Raw genomic sequence first — 17,500 nt, 5'->3', positions numbered from 1 at the left:
TGGTAATGAGAATGGGGTGGTAATTATGGTGACGATGATGCGGTGGTAATAATGGTGTTGATGATGTAGTGATGATAATGGTGATTATGATGAGGTAGTTGTGGTGATGATGAGTTGGTTTTGGTGATAATGTCGATGATAATGAGGAGATGGTGATGGTGATAATTGTGATAATGTATGAGGTGGTGGAGTGATAATTATGATGATGATGATGATGAGGTGGTTGGGGGTGATGATAAGGATGGTGATGAGATTATGGGAATAATGGTGATGAGATTATGGGGATAATGGTGGTGATGATGATGATAATGGTAATTATGATAAGGTGGTGGTGGTGATAATAGGAGCATTATGAGGTGGTGGAGTGTTAATGATGGTGGTGGTGATGAATAGGGGGTGGTGATATTAGTGATGATGATAATGAGGTGTAGGTGTGATAATAGGGATGATGATGGGGTGATGGTGATAATGGTGGTGATGATGAGGATGAAGTTGTGGCCGTGATAATAATGGTGATGATAAGGTGATGGTAATAATGGTGGTGGTGATGATGAAGTGTTGATGGTGATAATGGTGATGATGATGAGGCTGTGTGGGTGATAATAGTAATGATCATGTGATGGTGATAATGGTGATGATTCTGAGGTGATGGAGTGATGATGAATATGATGATGAGGTTGTGGGGGTAATAATAGTGATGATGATTAGGATGTATTGATGGTAACATTTATTTCTGAAATTTGAATATGAAACATTTCAGTTATCGTATTGGTACATGTTTTTTACAATTCTATGCTTTCATTAATTTTATTTTTTAAATCGATTCCTTATTTCATTTCAGTTTTTTTTTTATTAATATTTAATCGTATATTTTAAGGTTAGCATTTTTTTATTTCTTATTAGTAAATAATGATATGACATTGTAGTATTCAATTTTTCCTTTTTATGTTCTCTCTCTCTCTCTCACTCTCTCTCTCTCTCTCTCTCTCTCTCTCATGATCTTCGCAAGGTACCCCATTCTAAACACTTGGCTAAGTCTGATTTATAATGAGAATTCTCTCTCTCTCTCTCTCTCTCTCTCTCTCTCTCCTCTCTCTCCTCTCTCTCTCTCTCTCTCTCTCTCATCTCTCCTGGAATATCCTGAGTAATGGTTTCCTTTAGTTGATCTTGAACATCACGAATTGGGTCCCAATACAGCCACCAACCTCTCACTCCCTCTCCCTCCCTCTCCCTCCTCTCACCCCTTTAGTGAAAAGATTGAACCTGTATAATACTGGTCCTCCCTTGCTGGTCTGAGCTCCTCAAATACATAATTTAAAAAGGATGAAAGCGAGAGAAGAAGGGGAAATATAATCATACATTGAGATTAAGTGATTGCTGCCCTACTTACGCCGCATATCAGAGACACCGTTGGCGGCTGGTCGGTGGAATATTTGTCGATTTAGAAAACGAGCTGCTACGGTTCATATTTTCTTTTATTGTTGTATAGGGTGGCGGGGATGGGGAAGGAGTATATATTATTATATCATGAATGATATAGTAAAGAATGAACGCTAACATTATTCGTGAATAATACAGTGAAGAGTAAGCGCTAACATTATTCGGTGAATACAGTAAAGAGTGGGCGCTAACTTTATTCGTGAATAATACAGTGAAGAGTAAGCGCTAACATTATTCGTGAATAATACAGTAAAGAGTGAGCGCTAACTTTATTCGTGAATAATACAGTGAAGAGTAAGCGCTAACATTATTCGTGAATAATACAGTAAAGAGTGAGCGCTAACTTTATTCGTGAATAATACAGTGAAGAGTAAGCGCTAACATTATTCGTGAATAATACAGTAAAGAGTGAGCGCTAACTTTATTCGTGAATAATACAGTGAAGAGTAAGCGCTAACATTATTCGTGAATAATACAGTAAAGAGTGAGCGCTAACTTTATTCGTGAATAATACAGTGAAGAGTAAGCGCTAACATTATTCGTGAATAATACAGTGAAGAGTAAGCGCTAACATTATTCGTGAATAATACAGTGAAGAGTGAGCGCTAACATTATTCTTACTCATAATAAGTTGTATGATAATGTGTTTGATAATGTGTATCTTCATGCGTTGAAAAGCTGTAGGATGATAATGTGTATGATAATATGTATCTTCATGTGATAAGAATATGTATGATAATAATGTGTATCTTCTTGTGTTACAAAGTTGTATGATAATAATTTGTATAATAATAATAATGTTTGTCTTGTGTTAAAAAGTTGTATGATGATAATTTGTATAATAATAATAATGTGTATCTTCTTGTGTTACAAACTTGTATGATAATAATGTGTATCTTCTTATGTTAAAAAGTTGTATGATAATAATTTGTATAATAATAATAGTGTGGATCTTCGTGGGTTACACTGTTATATGATAATAATGTGTATCTTCTTGTGTTAAAAAGTTGTATGACCTTAATGTGTATCATAATGTGTATCTTCACGTGTTAAAAAGTTGTATGATAATGATACGTATCTTCTTGTGTTAAAAAGTTGTATGACAATGTTTATAATAATAATGTGTATCTTCATATGTTAAAAAGATATATGATAAAAATGTATGTCTTCTTGTGTTAAAAAGTTGTATGACAATAATGTGTATGAAAATAAAGTGTATCTTCTTGTGTTAAAAATTTGTATGATAATAATGTGTGTCGTCTTGTGTTAAAAAGTTCTATAACATTAATGCGTATGATAATAATGTGTATCTTCTTGTGTTAAAAAGTAGTATGATAATAATGTGTATCGTCTTGTATTAAAACGTTGTATGGTTTATCTTCTTACGTAAAAAGTAATATGATAATAATGTGTATTTTCTTGTGTTAAAAAGTTGGATGATAGTAATGTATATGATATTAATGTGTTTTTTCTTGCTTTAAAAATCTTGTATTATAACCAAAGTGGTATTTGGTTTGTATTTCTTAGAACTTATTGATAATTGTGTTCTTCGCTAATTAGGATATTTGGGGGTATTCCCCTGTTGCTGTTAAAAAAGTGATGATTAGAATGCTTTGGGTATTCCCCTGTTTCTGTTGAGAGAGAGAGAGAGGAGAGGAGAGAGAGAGAGAGAGAGAGAGAGAGAGAGAGAGAGAGAGAGAGAGAGTCACTAACATGAATGTTTTGTCTGTTAGACATTCCAAACGAAAGTAAGGGTGGTATATAATTTTTCTTCCTCCTTCCGCGGTCTGGTGACATAGAGGAAAACACATTCTGTGGTAAATATTGTAAACAAGAACATAATTTCGACCCTTTTCTCAGATTAGCGCCACAAAAGTAGTTTTTTTCTTTTTTTCTTTTTTTTCCAGAAAAAAATATTCATGTTCACTACTAGAGGTTCTCCCTTATTCTAACAAGCCAGAGTTGAACTAATGTTCAGGTATTGAACTTGAAAATTATTAAGAATGGACTCGTGTCTTTTCTATTTCTTTGATTTTTAAGGGCAAAGGAATTGATTTGAGGGATTCGACCGTTAAAATCCATAGATAATATGAGATATAACTCTTTTATTTTCTTTTAACTTTTTTTTTTATTCCAGTTCAACATCACTTTTAAAAGTTCAAATATTTCGTGGAAGAAAGGGATGGACGTCAATTTCTCTCTCTCTCTCTCTCTCTCTCTCTCTCTCTCTCTCTCTCTCTCTCTCTCTCTCATACACACACACACTGTCATTAAAGATCATGATACAGTCGTTAGCAAGGGAGGGTATGGACTTGAATCCGTAGTAGGGCGGAGAGCTTGTGACTGATTCCGTGGAATCTCCTTGTATCCTTTTTTTTTTTTTTTTTTTATTTGAACCGTGAAATAGATTCTTGGTAGTAGGTCGACAATGTTAGATGGTAACATGACAAGATACGGAAAAGGAATTAGCAGCCTCGTGCGAAAAAGATTTCTCGAAAATATATTGGTTACTGATTGTAAGGAAACACACACACACGCACACACACACACACATATATATATATATATACATATATATATATATATATATATATATAACGTAGGCTCTGTATAGATTCATATATTTCCTAGTACTTTATAACCATTACTACTGATGCTTTACACTTTGTAATTAACTTCCGAATCATAGTTCCTTAAGCCATTTTGTATTTTGTGGTGCTAATGGATTTATCTGTAGCCTACTGATTTTTTTTTCTTCAATGCAATGATTGTAAGTTTTGGAATTAAATGTATTTGGAGGAATTAATCTATTATCATTGTATTATTGTTATGATTATTATTATTATAAACTTCATTATCGTTGTTGTTTTTATTCCAAAGGGTTCGGTACAATTCTGAGCAAGTTTCCACAGATGAAAAATATTCATATTGAAATCAAGATAGTTGTAGTTATGTGTCAAATAATAATAATAACAATGATAATAATAATAATAATAATAATAATAATAATAATAATAATAATAATAATAATTATGATAAATATCATCATCAATCTTGTTGTTTTATTACGTAATCATCATTATAAATACTCATTAATACTCGTCTGTTTATCACCTACGAGTATCTTATATTTATCATTCAAAGCTAAGTCCCCGCATTGCTCTGTTTTACTCATTCAGACATATGAATGGATGTACGTACAACCATACATTAGGTCTTCACATCATTATTATTATTATTATTATTATTATTATTATTATTTGTTAAGCTATAACCCTAGTTGGAAAAGCAGGATGCTATAAGCCCAAGGGCTCCAGCGAGGAAAAATAGCCCAGTTAGGAAAGGAAATAAGGAAAAACTACAAGAGAAGTTTATGAGCAATAATAACATTGAAATGAATCTTTCATATGAACTATAAAAACTTGAAAATAAAAAGAGGAAGAGAAACAAAATAGAATAGTGTGCCCTCAAGCAAGAGATCTCTAACCCAAGACAAGGTCAGTAAAACGAAACATACAACGAGCAATGATATTTCCTCTCTCCTATAACAAAATAACCCCTCCCCCCTCTCACTCGTTAAATCCTCTCTTCCCCCACTCTCCCTTTTATATCCATTTTTTTTTGTATATATCAGCGAACAGGAATGAAAGGGTTTAGAAAGAGGCTGTTCACAAAGGTCCCCCGGAACTCCAGTTATAACACGGTCAATTAGGCCTTCAACATAGACATAAAAAGGCTCTAAAAGTAAATAGTAATTTTCTCCCTTTGCGTGTCTTAAAGTGTTGGGTAAACGGGTGGTAGTTTTTTTTTTCTCTTTCGATTTTTCTTTCTCGTTTGGGCTACTTCCTTGTCTCCTTATTTTGAGGATGATGGTAGAGAGAGAGAGAGAGAGAGAGAGAGAGAGAGAGAGAGAGAGAGAGAGAGAGAGAGAGTTGCTGTATGAGGTACACAATTATGTATATACATATATACACACTTACGCACACACACACACGCACACACACACACACACACACACACACACATATATATATATATATATAAATATATATATATATATATATGAGAGAGAGAGAGAGAGAGAGAGAGAGAGAGAGAGAGAGAGAGAGAGAGAGAGAGAGAGTGCGCTTGTTTGTATTTATTTATATGCATTACATACTCTATATATATTCATATATATAACACATACATACATGCAATATATACAGTATAAATACACAATCGTGGAGAGTTGGAGAAAACTACAGCAGTTGAAATATGCACTGAAGGTTTTGGCTGTTTATACAGTAGGCATTCCCATGAAGAAGTGGATTAATTTTGTAAGTAATGGCATCTTGAGGTAAATTTTCTTAGATAATTGCATTTATTATTATTGATATATATTAATAGTAAATGATTAAGTCACTTTTTCTGTAATGATATTTCAAAAAGAGATGTGATGACGGCATCTTATATAATTTTATCTCTGTATAAAAATGATTATTGCACCATTGAATTATCTCTTTTCTCCAAGTATAAAAAAGATTATTGCACCATTGAATCATCTCTTTTCTCCAAGTATAAAAGTGAATATATACAGAGCACAAAATGTACACGTACACACACATACATACATACATGCCTTCAGGGAGGATCGAACTCCCGGCCTCTGGTTTACTAGACCAGCGCTCTAGCCACTGAGCTATGAAGGCGGTGATTTGAATTTAAAGTTGATAACGTGACATGTTGTTTTTTTGTTAAAGAAGAAAAATAATATATAATACATCAGTATTTTATGTCTTCTCCTATAAGAAAAAAAAAAGAATGTGTTACACAGAATAACGTGGAACATTCATGTGGCTTTTTTCAGAATAAATTGAAACTAGTGGCTGCTGGTTTAACACACAAGTGCTGTACCCACTAATCAGGGAAGAAAAATCTCACACTTGTTTTTCCCTAACAGAATGAAAGAATGGATTCCATTATTATATCATGTAATTTATTTTACTAGATGGATATATGCTGTACACCGCAGAGTAACATGATACGTTCTTGTGATACTGCCCCCTTGGTAGAGGAATAAGAATGCCTGAGATACTTTTGGTGCCTCACAAGTCACAACAATTGTTAGAAGAAAGTATAGTTCACTGTTGTAGTTCAGCATTTAATTGGTTTCTGGGAGAATCAGAAAAGTATGTAAATGTAGTCCAGGATATGTATTTCAGAGGTTACCACCCAAGTAAAGAGCACTGTGGGAACCACAGAGAAGTTTAGTGTGAGAGTTGGTTTACATCAAGGTTCTACTGACAATCTTTTGGTCTTGTGGTGGATGTTATTACATCAGGTGTCAGAGAGGAAATTCCCTGGAGTATGATGTTTCCTATGCATGTTTTATTTTTTGCTAGATCTGACTATAGAGATGTGGAGACAAGCTCTTAAAAATCGAGGTTTGTTGATAAGTAGGGGTAAGACAAATTATATGTGGATGGGAAAAGGAAAACGGGTTGCTGTTGAAGTGGGCTTTGATAACATCAATCGGGTTAATATATTCAAGTACCTTGGGTCTTTTGTGATTGATAGTGGAGACATGGACGTAGAAATTAACCACAGGATACAGTGTGCTTGAACAAACTGGAGAAGATCATCAGTAATATTATGTATAGAGGCTTAGTGCATAGGTAAAAGGCCGGTATTATAAAAGTGTAGTTAGACCAGTTTTAGTGTATGGAAGTGAAACTTGGCCAATAAAGAAGACTCAAGAAAGGAAGTTGGAAGTGGCAGAAATGAGGATGCCACGATGGATATGTGGAGTCACCTCCGGACAGGATAAGGAATGAATATATCAGAGGGACAGGGAAAGAAGGAAAAGTGTAGAAAATAATTCAACAAAGTAGACTCCAGTGGTGTGGACATGTCATACGGAGAGAAGATCGTGTGTGCCGAAGGGTCATGGATGTACAAGTGGATGTGGTAAGGAGAACGGGAAGGCTAAAGTTCAGATGGAAGATACAGTAGCAGATGACATGCGGGATAAAAGGATAAAGAGAACAGGATGCGCTGGATAGAAGAGAATAGAGAAGGCTTATACGAAACAGCGACCCTACGTGGAGTTGGGTAAAGGCTGCAGAGAAAGTAGAAGAATTAAGGAGAATCGAACTTGGGCCCTCTGTATTATTAGACCAGCCTTCTACTCACTAAGATATGAAGACATTTTTGAGGTTCTATAAGAACAAATTACCATGACATTTAATCCCTCTTAATAGAATAGAATGCAAAAGATACATGAGTTTTCTAACATCTTTTATCAGAATGTAATTGACAGTTCAGTAGTTTACAATATTTAAATGCCTCCAGGAAGGATCAAACTCCCGGCCTGAGCTATGAAGGCACAATTCTAGTAATGGTTAGAACAACTCACCCCACAGTTCAATGTTTGTTGATAGAAGAAGGAAAATGCACAGGACAATCAAGTTCTCACATTGTCCAAAGAAAAGAATGTTATTGACAGTTTCGTAGTTCGCAATATTCAAATGCCTTCAGGGAGGATCGAACTCCCGGCCTCTGGTTTACTAGACCAGCGCTCTAGCCACTGAGCTATGAAGGCACAATTCTGGTAATGAAAAGAACCACTCACTCTACAGTTCAATGTTTGTTGATAGAAGAAGGAAAATGCACAGGACAATCAAGTTCTCACATTGTCCAAAGAAAAGAATGTTATTGACAGTTTCATTGTTCGCAACATTCAAATGCCTTCAGGGAGGATCGAACTCCCGGCCTCTGGTTTACTAGACCAGCGCTCTAGCCACTGAGCTATGAAGGCACAATTCTGGTAGTGAAAAGAACCCCTCACTCTACAGTTCAATGTCAGTTGATAGAAGAAGGAAAATGCACAGGACAATCAAGTTCTCACATTGTCCAAAGAAAAGAATGTTATTGACAGTTTCATTGTTCGCAACATTCAAATGCCTTCAGGGAGGATCGAACTACCGGCCTCTGGTTTACTAGACCAGCGCTCTAGCCACTGAGCTATGAAGGCACAATTCTGGTAATGAAAAGAACCCCTCACTCTACAGTTCAATGTCAGTTGATAGAAGAAGGAAAATGCACAGGACAATCAAGTTCTCACATTGTCCAAAGAAAAGAATGTTATTGACAGTTTCATTGTTCGCAACATTCAAATGCCTTCAGGGAGGATCGAACTCCCGGCCTCTGGTTTACTAGACCAGCGCTCTAGCCACTGAGGTATGAAGGCACAATTCTGGTAATGAAAAGAACCACTCACTCTACAGTTCAATGTTTGTTGTTAGAAGAAGGAAAATGCACAGGACAATCAAGTTCTAACATTGTCCAAAGAAAAGAATGTTATTGACAGTTTCATTGTTCGCAACATTCAAATGCCTTCAGGGAGGATCGAACTCCCGGCCTCTGGTTTACTAGACCAGCGCTCTAGCCACTGAGCTATGAAGGCACCATTTTGGTAATGATAAGAACCACTTACTCTACAGTTTAATGTTTGTTGATAGAAGAAGGAAAATGCACAGGACAATCAAGTTCTCACATTGTCCAAAGAAAAGAATGTTATTGACAGTTTCATTGTTTGCAACACTCAAATGCCTTCAGGGAGGATCGAACTCCCGGCCTCTGGTTTACTAGACCAGCGCTCTAGCCACTGAGCTATGAAGGCACAATTCTGGTTATGAAAAGAACCACTCACTCTACAGTTCAATGTCAGTTGATAGAAGAAGGAAAACGCACAGGACAATCAAGTTCTCACATTGTCCAAAGAAAAGAATGTTATTGACAGTTTCATTGTTCGCAACATTCAAATGCCTTCAGGGAGGATCGAACTCCCGGCCTCTGGTTTACTAGACCAGCGCTCTAGCCACTGAGGTATGAAGGCACAATTCTGGTAATGAAAAGAACCACTCACTCTACAGTTCAATGTTTGTTGATAGAAGAAGGAAAATGCACAGGACAATCAAGTTCTCACATTGTCCAAAGAAAAGAATGTTATTGACAGTTTCATTGTTCGCAACATTCAAATGCCTTCAGGGAGGATCGAACTCCCGGCCTCTGGTTTAGTAGACCAGCGCTCTAGCCACTGAGGTATGAAGGCACAATTCTGGTAATGAAAAGAACCACTCACTCTACAGTTCAATGTTTGTTGATAGAAGAAGGAAAATGCACAGGACAATCAAGTTCTCACATTGTCCAAAGAAAAGAATGTTATTGACAGTTTCATTGTTCGCAACATTCAAATGCCTTCAGGGAGGATCGAACTCCCGGCCTCTGGTTTACTAGACCAGCGCTCTAGCCACTGAGCTATGAAGGCACCATTTTGGTAATGATAAGAACCACTTACTCTACAGTTTAATGTTTGTTGATAGAAGAAGGAAAATGCACAGGACAATCAAGTTCTCACATTGTCCAAAGAAAAGAATGTTATTGACAGTTTCATTGTTCGCAACATTCAAATGCCTTCAGGGAGGATCGAACTCCCGGCCTCTGGTTTACTAGACCAGCGCTCTAGCCACTGAGCTATGAAGGCACAATTCTGGTAATGAAAAGAACCCCTCACTCTACAGTTCAATGTCAGTTGATAGAAGAAGGAAAACGCACAGGACAATCAAGTTCTCACATTGTCCAAAGAAAAGAATGTTATTGACAGTTTCATTGTTCGCAACATTCAAATGCCTTCAGGGAGGATCGAACTCCCGGCCTCTGGTTTACTAGACCAGCGCTCTAGCCACTGAGGTATGAAGGCACCATTTTGGTAATGATAAGAACCACTTACTCTACAGTTTAATGTTTGTTGATAGAAGAAGGAAAATGCACAGGACAATCAAGTTCTCACATTGTCCAAAGAAAAGAATGTTATTGACAGTTTCATTGTTCGCAACATTCAAATGCCTTCAGGGAGGATCGAACTCCCGGCCTCTGGTTTACTAGACCAGCGCTCTAGCCACTGAGCTATGAAGGCACAATTCTGATAATGAAAAGAACCACTCACTCTACAGTTCAATGTTTGTTGATAGAAGAAGGAAAATGCACAGGACAATCAAGTTCTCACATTGTCCAAAGAAAAGAATGTTATTGACAGTTTCATTGTTCGCAACATTCAAATGCCTTCAGGGAGGATCGAACTCCCGGCCTCTGGTTTACTAGACCAGCGCTCTAGCCACTGAGCTATGAAGGCACCATTTTGGTAATGAAAAGAACCACTCACTCTACAGTTCAATGTTTGTTGATAGAAGAAGGAAAATGCACAGGACAATCAAGTTCTCACATTGTCCAAAGAAAAGAATGTTATTGACAGTTTCATTGTTCGCAACATTCAAATGCCTTCAGGGAGGATCGAACTCCCGGCCTCTGGTTTACTAGACCAGCGCTCTAGCCACTGAGCTATGAAGGCACAATTCTGGTAATGAAAAGAACCACTCACTCTACAGTTCAATGTTTGTTGATAGAAGAAGGAAAATGCACAGGACAATCAAGTTCTCACATTGTCCAAAGAAAAGAATGTTATTGACAGTTTCATTGTTCGCAACATTCAAATGCCTTCAGGGAGGATCGAACTCCCGGCCTCTGGTTTACTAGACCAGCGCTCTAGCCACTGAGCTATGAAGGCACCATTTTGGTAATGATAAGAACCACTTACTCTACAGTTTAATGTTTGTTGATAGAAGAAGGAAAACGCACAGGACAATCAAGTTCTCACATTGTCCAAAGAAAAGAATGTTATTGACAGTTTCATTGTTCGCAACATTCAAATGCCTTCAGGGAGGATCGAACTCCCGGCCTCTGGTTTACTAGGCCAGCGCTCTAGCCACTGAGCTATGAAGGCACAATTCTGGTAATGAAAAGAACCCCTCACTCTACAGTTCAATGTCAGTTGATAGAAGAAGGAAAATGCACAGGACAATCAAGTTCTCACATTGTCCAAAGAAAAGAATGTTATTGACAGTTTCATTGTTCGCAACATTCAAATGCCTTCAGGGAGGATCGAACTCCCGGCCTCTGGTTTACTAGACCAGCGCTCTAGCCACTGAGCTATGAAGGCACAATTCTGGTTATGAAAAGAACCACTCACTTTACAGTTCAATGTCAGTTGATAGAAGAAGGAAAACGCACAGGACAATCAAGTTCTCACATTGTTCAAAGAAAAGAATGTTATTGAAAGTTTCATTGTTCGCAACATTCAAATGCCTTCAGGGAGGATCGAACTCCCGGCCTCTGGTTTACTAGACCAGCGCTCTAGCCACTGAGCTATGAAGGCGCAATTCTGGTAATGAAAAGAACCACTCACTCTACAGTTCAATGTTTATTGATAGAAGAAGGAAAATGCACAGGACAATCAAGTTCTCACATTGTCCAAAGAAAAGAATGTTATTGACAGTTTCATTGTTCGCAACATTCAAATGCCTTCAGGGAGGATCGAACTCCCGGCCTCTGGTTTACTAGACCAGCGCTCTAGCCACTGAGCTATGAAGGCACAATTCTGGTTATGAAAAGAACCACTCACTCTACAGTTCAATGTCAGTTGATAGAAGAAGGAAAACGCACAGGACAATCAAGTTCTCACATTGTCCAAAGAAAAGAATGTTATTGACAGTTTCATTGTTCGCAACATTCAAATGCCTTCAGGGAGGATCGAACTCCCGGCCTCTGGTTTACTAGACCAGCGCTCTAGCCACTGAGCTATGAAGGCACCATTTTGGTAATGATAAGAACCACTTACTCTACAGTTTAATGTTTGTTGATAGAAGAAGGAAAACGCACAGGACAATCAAGTTCTCACATTGTTCAAAGAAAAGAATGTTATTGACAGTTTCATTGTTCGCAACATTCAAATGCCTTCAGGGAGGATCGAACTCCCGGCCTCTGGTTTACTAGACCAGCGCTCTAGCCACTGAGCTATGAAGGCACAATTCTGGTAATGAAAAGAACCACTCACTCTACAGTTCAATGTTTGTTGATAGAAGAAGGAAAATGCACAGGACAATCAAGTTCTCACATTGTCCAAAGAAAAGAATGTTATTGACAGTTTCATTGTTCGCAACATTCAAATGCCTTCAGGGACGATCGAACTCCCGGCCTCTGGTTTACTAGACCAGCGCTCTAGCCACTGAGCTATGAAGGCACAATTCTGGTAATGAAAAGAACCCCTCACTCTACAGTTCAATGTCAGTTGATAGAAGAAGGAAAATGCACAGGACAATCAAGTTCTCACATTGTCCAAAGAAAATAATGTTATTGACAGTTTCATTGTTCGCAACATTCAAATGCCTTCAGGGAGGATCGAACTCCCGGCCTCTGGTTTACTAGACCAGTGCTCTAGCCACTGAGCTATGAAGGCACAATTCTGGTTATGAAAAGAACCACTTACTCTACAGTTCAATGTCAGTTGATAGAAGAAGGAAAACGCACAGGACAATCAAGTTCTCACATTGTCCAAAGAAAAGAATGTTATTGACAGTTTCATTGTTCGCAACATTCAAATGCCTTCAGGGAGGATCGAACTCCCGGCCTCTGGTTTACTAGACCAGCGCTCTAGCCACTGAGCTATGAAGGCACAATTCTGGTAATGAAAAGAACCACTCACTCTACAGTTCAATGTCAGTTGATAGAAGAAGGAAAACGCACAGGACAATCAAGTTCTCACATTGTCCAAAGAAAAGAATGTTATTGACAGTTTCATTGTTCGCAACATTCAAATGCCTTCAGGGAGGATCGAACTCCCGGCCTCTGGTTTACTAGACCAGCGCTCTAGCCACTGAGCTATGAAGGCTCAATTTTGGTGATGATAAAAACCAGTCACTTTACAGTTTAATGTTTGTTGAGAGAAGAAGGGAAAAGCACAGTACAATCAAGTTCTCACACTGTCCAAAGAAAATATCATCGACAGATTAGTAGTACCCAACTTTTAATTGCCTTCAGGGAGTACCGAACTCTTGGCCTTTGGTTTACTTGACAAGCTATCTAGCGAATGAGCTATTGTCATGGGTAGACATAATACTTTTAAAAGGATATTATAAAAGACAAAGATATCTATTCCCAAAGAGTGAGCGCGAGGCGAGATTAGACGAGATTGGACTACGGGTCCGTGATAAGGGAACTGTCCTGTTTTGACCAAGATGTCATCGTCTTAATTAGTGGAGTCAGCATATTTTGAGAAACTGAGCCTGAGGGAAATCCATGTTTAGGCTATATGTCATCATGGAAGGACAGGCGCAGCCCTTTTGTTACGACTTAACATGTGGTCTAGATTGCATCAGAAATTTCTTCTGGAAGCTTCCATAGCGTGATCAAAGTGGGCATTTTTGAGGAAGCCAATAGAGATGCAGAATTGTTTAAAAGAACGCCTTCTATGGAGATGACGACTGCCCACTGTAATTAACACCCCCCATACATGGGTATATAAACTTCAAAAAGAGATTGTCCAAGAGAGATAGGACAGGACATAAGACAAGAGGGGAACTATGTCCGAAGCAGATAAGATCCAAGTCCTAGCCGGATAAGAAACATAGAAGGCCAGAAGTCTGATAGAGCCAGATTCTAACCTTCCCTTCAGACAACAAAAGCCTATCTCCAAAAGATCTTGTTATGGCCGAGAAGAAGAGACAAATTGAAGAAGCCAGCCCCCACTGCTTGTGACGAGAAGTAGCCAACACTGCTTGCAGCCTGCCTTAATTCAACAGTATCATTGAATTCTTGGAAGAAGACCACAGATGTCCCTACTTGATGCCACCCTTTTGTGACGTCTTCGAATCCGGTCATCATGCCAGTTTCATCTGAACTTCAGCCGCCCTTCTGCAACATTCTCAAGCCTGAAGTCTCCGTACCAGTATCGTCTCAGCAGCTGCAAAAAACTATTCCTTTAGTATTTCTACCTTACTGGCTGTTCCCCTTTTCTGTTGGTGTTTGATTGATTTGATTTGTCAGTTAAAGTAATCGAAGAAGTAACATTAATTTTCTTTGTAAGTTTGTGAATAAACGTGTTGTGTTTTTTCGTGAGTTTCTTTTTATATTCATTTCCCATGTTTTAAGGGGTTGTTGTTGTAAACATTTATTTCACTTATTAAAAGAACCTGTAAGTATTTTAAGATCGTAACAGCTATGAAGTCACAATTCCGGTAATAGGGAGAATAACTCACTTTACAGTTTAATGACTGTTGTTAGAAGAAGGAAAATACACAAGACAAGTTCTCACATTGTCAAAGAAAAGAATTTTATTGACAGAGGAGTAGTTTGCAACATTCAAATGCCTTCAGGGAGGATTGAACTTCCAGAACACCCTACCTCTGGTATATAAAACCTGCACTCTAGCCACTGAGCTATAAAAGTATAATTCCCGTAATGATAACACCCCATTCTACAGTTTAATCTCTGTTGAAAGAAGAAGGAAAATACAGTCAAGATATCACATTGTTATTATTATTATTATTATTATTATTATTATTATTATTATTATTATTATTATTATTATTATTATTATTAACTAAGCAGTATGCTATAAGTCCAAGTACTCCTTCAGGGAAAAATAACCCAGTGATGAAAGGAAATAAGGAAATAAATAAACTAAAAGAGAAGTTATGAACAATTGAAATAAAATAATTCAAGAACAGTAACAACATTAAAACAGATCTATCATATATAAACTATAAGAAAGACTTGTGTCAGCCTGTTCGACGTAAAAACGTTACTGCAACTTTGAACTTTTGGCGTTCCACCGATTCAATTAACTGATTAGGAAGGTCATTCCACAGCGTTGTCACAGCTGGCATAAAAGTTCTAGAATACTGTCTAGTATTGAGCTTCATGATAGAGGTAGAAGGCACGACTATTAGAATTAACTGTTTACCTATTATTATGAACAGGATTGCATAATCTGGGGGCATCTGAATGCAAAGGATGGTCAGAACTATAAATATTTTTTGCAATATGTATAACAAACTAATTGAACAATGGTGCTAGAGATTAATATCTAGATCAAGAACAAGAAATTCACGACTGGAAGTTCCTGTCCAAAAAATTAAGATATGGTTCGACAGCTGAAGGCGAGACAGGAGAACAATTCTGAAAACAAGGTAGAATGAAAGAATTAAAATGTTTCTTCAGAATCGATTGATCACCGAAAATCCTGAAGGTCTTTCTCGATAAGCCAATTTTTTGCACAATTGAAAGAGACAGAACGAATATTTATCTCAAAAGTATATTTACTATCAAGAATCACTCTTAAATTAGAGAAACTTTATCATTGCTCAGATCCAGATGTTTAGGAGCTCCTGTTCTTGCCCTACTTATAATCATACTTTGAATTTTGTTACGATTCAACTTCGTGCCCCATATTTTGCTCCGTGCACTAATTTTAGCTAGATCTCTTTTAAGTGATTCAGGAACCCCAGATCTATATTCAAGTGATTGAATTGATGCAAAGAGAGCAGCCTCATCTGTATATGCAACGAGCTTGTATTCCATGCCAAACTACTTGTTATGTGTATATAGTATGAAAATTAATGGGACACGAATACTATCATGAGGAACACCAGATATCACATTCCTGTACTCACTATGGTGCCCATCAACATCAACTCTTTGAGATCTATTACTTAGAAATTCAATAATGATGCTAAGAAAAGACTCACCCACTCCCAACTTTACGAGTTTAAAAACAAGAGACTTATGATTAACACGGTTAAAGGCAGCACTAAATTCAAAAGCAATCATAGGAACTTCCTCTTCACAATCAAAGGATTTGTGCACAGCATTGGAGATTGTAAGAAAGTCATCACACATGCTCTAAAGCCTCTATGAAAGCCAAATTGCAAACTAGGGAACAGAGGATTACCTTCAGCAAACCTATTTAGATATTTTGCCAAAAGACATTCAAACACTAGATAATATGGGAGTTATAGAAATTGGGCAGTAATCAGCTGTTCTTGAGTTATCACAGCCTCATTTACATAATGGAGTAACATTACCATTTCTCCAACAAGTGCTAAAAACCCTATTCTTGCTAACTTGCTGAAAATAATAAAAAACTTAGGAGTTAAGAAATCTGCAGTCTTTATGAAAAAAACAAAAACAAAGGAAAAATACCATTTGGGTCTACACCTTCATAAGCATCAACATCCATCAAGAGAGCTATAATTGCACGCGACTGAAAAGCTAAACTAGTAGTTTATTTCAGGAAAACCAAGGAAGATAAAGATTCTCATTACTCCTGTTACTGTCAAACACATCAGCCAAAAGGGCTGCCTTTTCCTTTGGACAGGAGGTGACAGAGCCATCTTGTTTAAGTAAAGTAGGCACTGTTAAGTCTACACCAAGGACTGCAAATTTAAGGGTAGCCCACCACTTATGTTCCTGGGTTGTGCCAGGAAGGGTTTCTGTTGTGGTTAAATCGTATTTCTTTTCAGTTGAAGCATTAAAACTCCGAGCAAAACCTCATGGCTGAATATAGTTATTCCAAGTCAAATCTGGTCTGTTACCCTTTCAAAGTAGATAGGCCTCCTTTTCCTCCAAATAAGCACGTCTACAGTCATTCAAGCAGAGTTTGTCTTTCACTCTGTACCTTAGCACGCGAGAAGGGATACGTCTATATTGACCAAATCAAGCTCAAAAGACCATTGTCCAAAGAAAAGAATGTCATTGACAGTTGAGTAGTTTACAATCTTCCAGTGCCCTTAGTGAGATGCAAACTCCCGGCGTTTGATATAGGCTACTAGACCAGCGTTTAAGCCACTGAGCTATGAAGGGACAATTCTGGAATTTGAAAGAAATCACCATACACATATGACACCTGTCTTTTATGGGAAGTAAAGAATATTGACAATTAACTAGTTTGCAACATTCAAAAGTCTTCAGTGAGGATTAAACTCTAGGTCTTTGGTTCACTTATAGTGGCTCTAGCCATTGAGCTATGCAATTGAAACAATGATGAGCTATATTCTTTTTTTTTCAAGACAAGAGAATAGATTATTTTTTCTTTTACTATTATCCTATGGGATTTTTCGTGCTAGAAGAGAAAAACTTGTCATACGCATCTTGAATTACCTTAACAAAATAATCCTCGTTATGA

At 37.4% G+C, this 17,500-nt stretch overlaps 1 protein-coding gene and 26 non-coding genes across 27 annotated transcripts in view; 1 reads left to right on the top strand and 26 right to left on the bottom strand.

Annotated features, from left to right (window-relative positions):
* Positions 1-6,058: 6,058 nt before the first annotated feature.
* TRNAT-AGU (transfer RNA threonine (anticodon AGU)) lies at positions 6,059-6,131 on the bottom strand. The gene has a single exon. It is a non-coding gene; the product is annotated as a tRNA-Thr (tRNA).
* Positions 6,132-7,330: 1,199 nt separating this feature from the next.
* LOC137648319 (uncharacterized) overlaps positions 7,331-17,500 on the top strand; it is a 26,962-nt gene continuing 16,792 nt past the window's right edge. The window contains exon 1 of the mRNA XM_068381245.1: positions 7,331-7,389. Coding sequence (XP_068237346.1) covers positions 7,331-7,389 — 59 coding nt within the window. The remainder of the gene's footprint in view (positions 7,390-17,500) is intronic.
* TRNAT-AGU (transfer RNA threonine (anticodon AGU)) lies at positions 7,951-8,023 on the bottom strand. The gene has a single exon. It is a non-coding gene; the product is annotated as a tRNA-Thr (tRNA).
* On the bottom strand, positions 8,167-8,239 carry TRNAT-AGU (transfer RNA threonine (anticodon AGU)). The gene has a single exon. It is a non-coding gene; the product is annotated as a tRNA-Thr (tRNA).
* Positions 8,383-8,455, bottom strand: TRNAT-AGU (transfer RNA threonine (anticodon AGU)). The gene has a single exon. It is a non-coding gene; the product is annotated as a tRNA-Thr (tRNA).
* Positions 8,599-8,671, bottom strand: TRNAT-AGU (transfer RNA threonine (anticodon AGU)). The gene has a single exon. It is a non-coding gene; the product is annotated as a tRNA-Thr (tRNA).
* TRNAT-AGU (transfer RNA threonine (anticodon AGU)) lies at positions 8,815-8,887 on the bottom strand. Its single transcript has one exon. It is a non-coding gene; the product is annotated as a tRNA-Thr (tRNA).
* Positions 9,031-9,103, bottom strand: TRNAT-AGU (transfer RNA threonine (anticodon AGU)). Its single transcript has one exon. It is a non-coding gene; the product is annotated as a tRNA-Thr (tRNA).
* Positions 9,247-9,319, bottom strand: TRNAT-AGU (transfer RNA threonine (anticodon AGU)). The gene has a single exon. It is a non-coding gene; the product is annotated as a tRNA-Thr (tRNA).
* On the bottom strand, positions 9,463-9,535 carry TRNAS-ACU (transfer RNA serine (anticodon ACU)). The gene has a single exon. It is a non-coding gene; the product is annotated as a tRNA-Ser (tRNA).
* Positions 9,679-9,751, bottom strand: TRNAT-AGU (transfer RNA threonine (anticodon AGU)). The gene has a single exon. It is a non-coding gene; the product is annotated as a tRNA-Thr (tRNA).
* Positions 9,895-9,967, bottom strand: TRNAT-AGU (transfer RNA threonine (anticodon AGU)). The gene has a single exon. It is a non-coding gene; the product is annotated as a tRNA-Thr (tRNA).
* TRNAT-AGU (transfer RNA threonine (anticodon AGU)) lies at positions 10,111-10,183 on the bottom strand. Its single transcript has one exon. It is a non-coding gene; the product is annotated as a tRNA-Thr (tRNA).
* Positions 10,327-10,399, bottom strand: TRNAT-AGU (transfer RNA threonine (anticodon AGU)). Its single transcript has one exon. It is a non-coding gene; the product is annotated as a tRNA-Thr (tRNA).
* On the bottom strand, positions 10,543-10,615 carry TRNAT-AGU (transfer RNA threonine (anticodon AGU)). The gene has a single exon. It is a non-coding gene; the product is annotated as a tRNA-Thr (tRNA).
* TRNAT-AGU (transfer RNA threonine (anticodon AGU)) lies at positions 10,759-10,831 on the bottom strand. Its single transcript has one exon. It is a non-coding gene; the product is annotated as a tRNA-Thr (tRNA).
* TRNAT-AGU (transfer RNA threonine (anticodon AGU)) lies at positions 10,975-11,047 on the bottom strand. Its single transcript has one exon. It is a non-coding gene; the product is annotated as a tRNA-Thr (tRNA).
* Positions 11,191-11,263, bottom strand: TRNAT-AGU (transfer RNA threonine (anticodon AGU)). The gene has a single exon. It is a non-coding gene; the product is annotated as a tRNA-Thr (tRNA).
* TRNAT-AGU (transfer RNA threonine (anticodon AGU)) lies at positions 11,407-11,479 on the bottom strand. Its single transcript has one exon. It is a non-coding gene; the product is annotated as a tRNA-Thr (tRNA).
* TRNAT-AGU (transfer RNA threonine (anticodon AGU)) lies at positions 11,623-11,695 on the bottom strand. The gene has a single exon. It is a non-coding gene; the product is annotated as a tRNA-Thr (tRNA).
* Positions 11,839-11,911, bottom strand: TRNAT-AGU (transfer RNA threonine (anticodon AGU)). The gene has a single exon. It is a non-coding gene; the product is annotated as a tRNA-Thr (tRNA).
* Positions 12,055-12,127, bottom strand: TRNAT-AGU (transfer RNA threonine (anticodon AGU)). Its single transcript has one exon. It is a non-coding gene; the product is annotated as a tRNA-Thr (tRNA).
* Positions 12,271-12,343, bottom strand: TRNAT-AGU (transfer RNA threonine (anticodon AGU)). Its single transcript has one exon. It is a non-coding gene; the product is annotated as a tRNA-Thr (tRNA).
* Positions 12,487-12,559, bottom strand: TRNAT-AGU (transfer RNA threonine (anticodon AGU)). The gene has a single exon. It is a non-coding gene; the product is annotated as a tRNA-Thr (tRNA).
* On the bottom strand, positions 12,703-12,775 carry TRNAT-AGU (transfer RNA threonine (anticodon AGU)). Its single transcript has one exon. It is a non-coding gene; the product is annotated as a tRNA-Thr (tRNA).
* Positions 12,919-12,991, bottom strand: TRNAT-AGU (transfer RNA threonine (anticodon AGU)). Its single transcript has one exon. It is a non-coding gene; the product is annotated as a tRNA-Thr (tRNA).
* TRNAT-AGU (transfer RNA threonine (anticodon AGU)) lies at positions 13,135-13,207 on the bottom strand. The gene has a single exon. It is a non-coding gene; the product is annotated as a tRNA-Thr (tRNA).

Source organism: Palaemon carinicauda, chromosome 10 (assembly GCF_036898095.1).
Source record: "Palaemon carinicauda isolate YSFRI2023 chromosome 10, ASM3689809v2, whole genome shotgun sequence".
NCBI lineage: Eukaryota > Metazoa > Arthropoda > Malacostraca > Decapoda > Palaemonidae > Palaemon > Palaemon carinicauda.
Note: the sequence above shows the minus strand (reverse complement) of the source record. Positions and strands in the feature narration are given on the sequence as shown.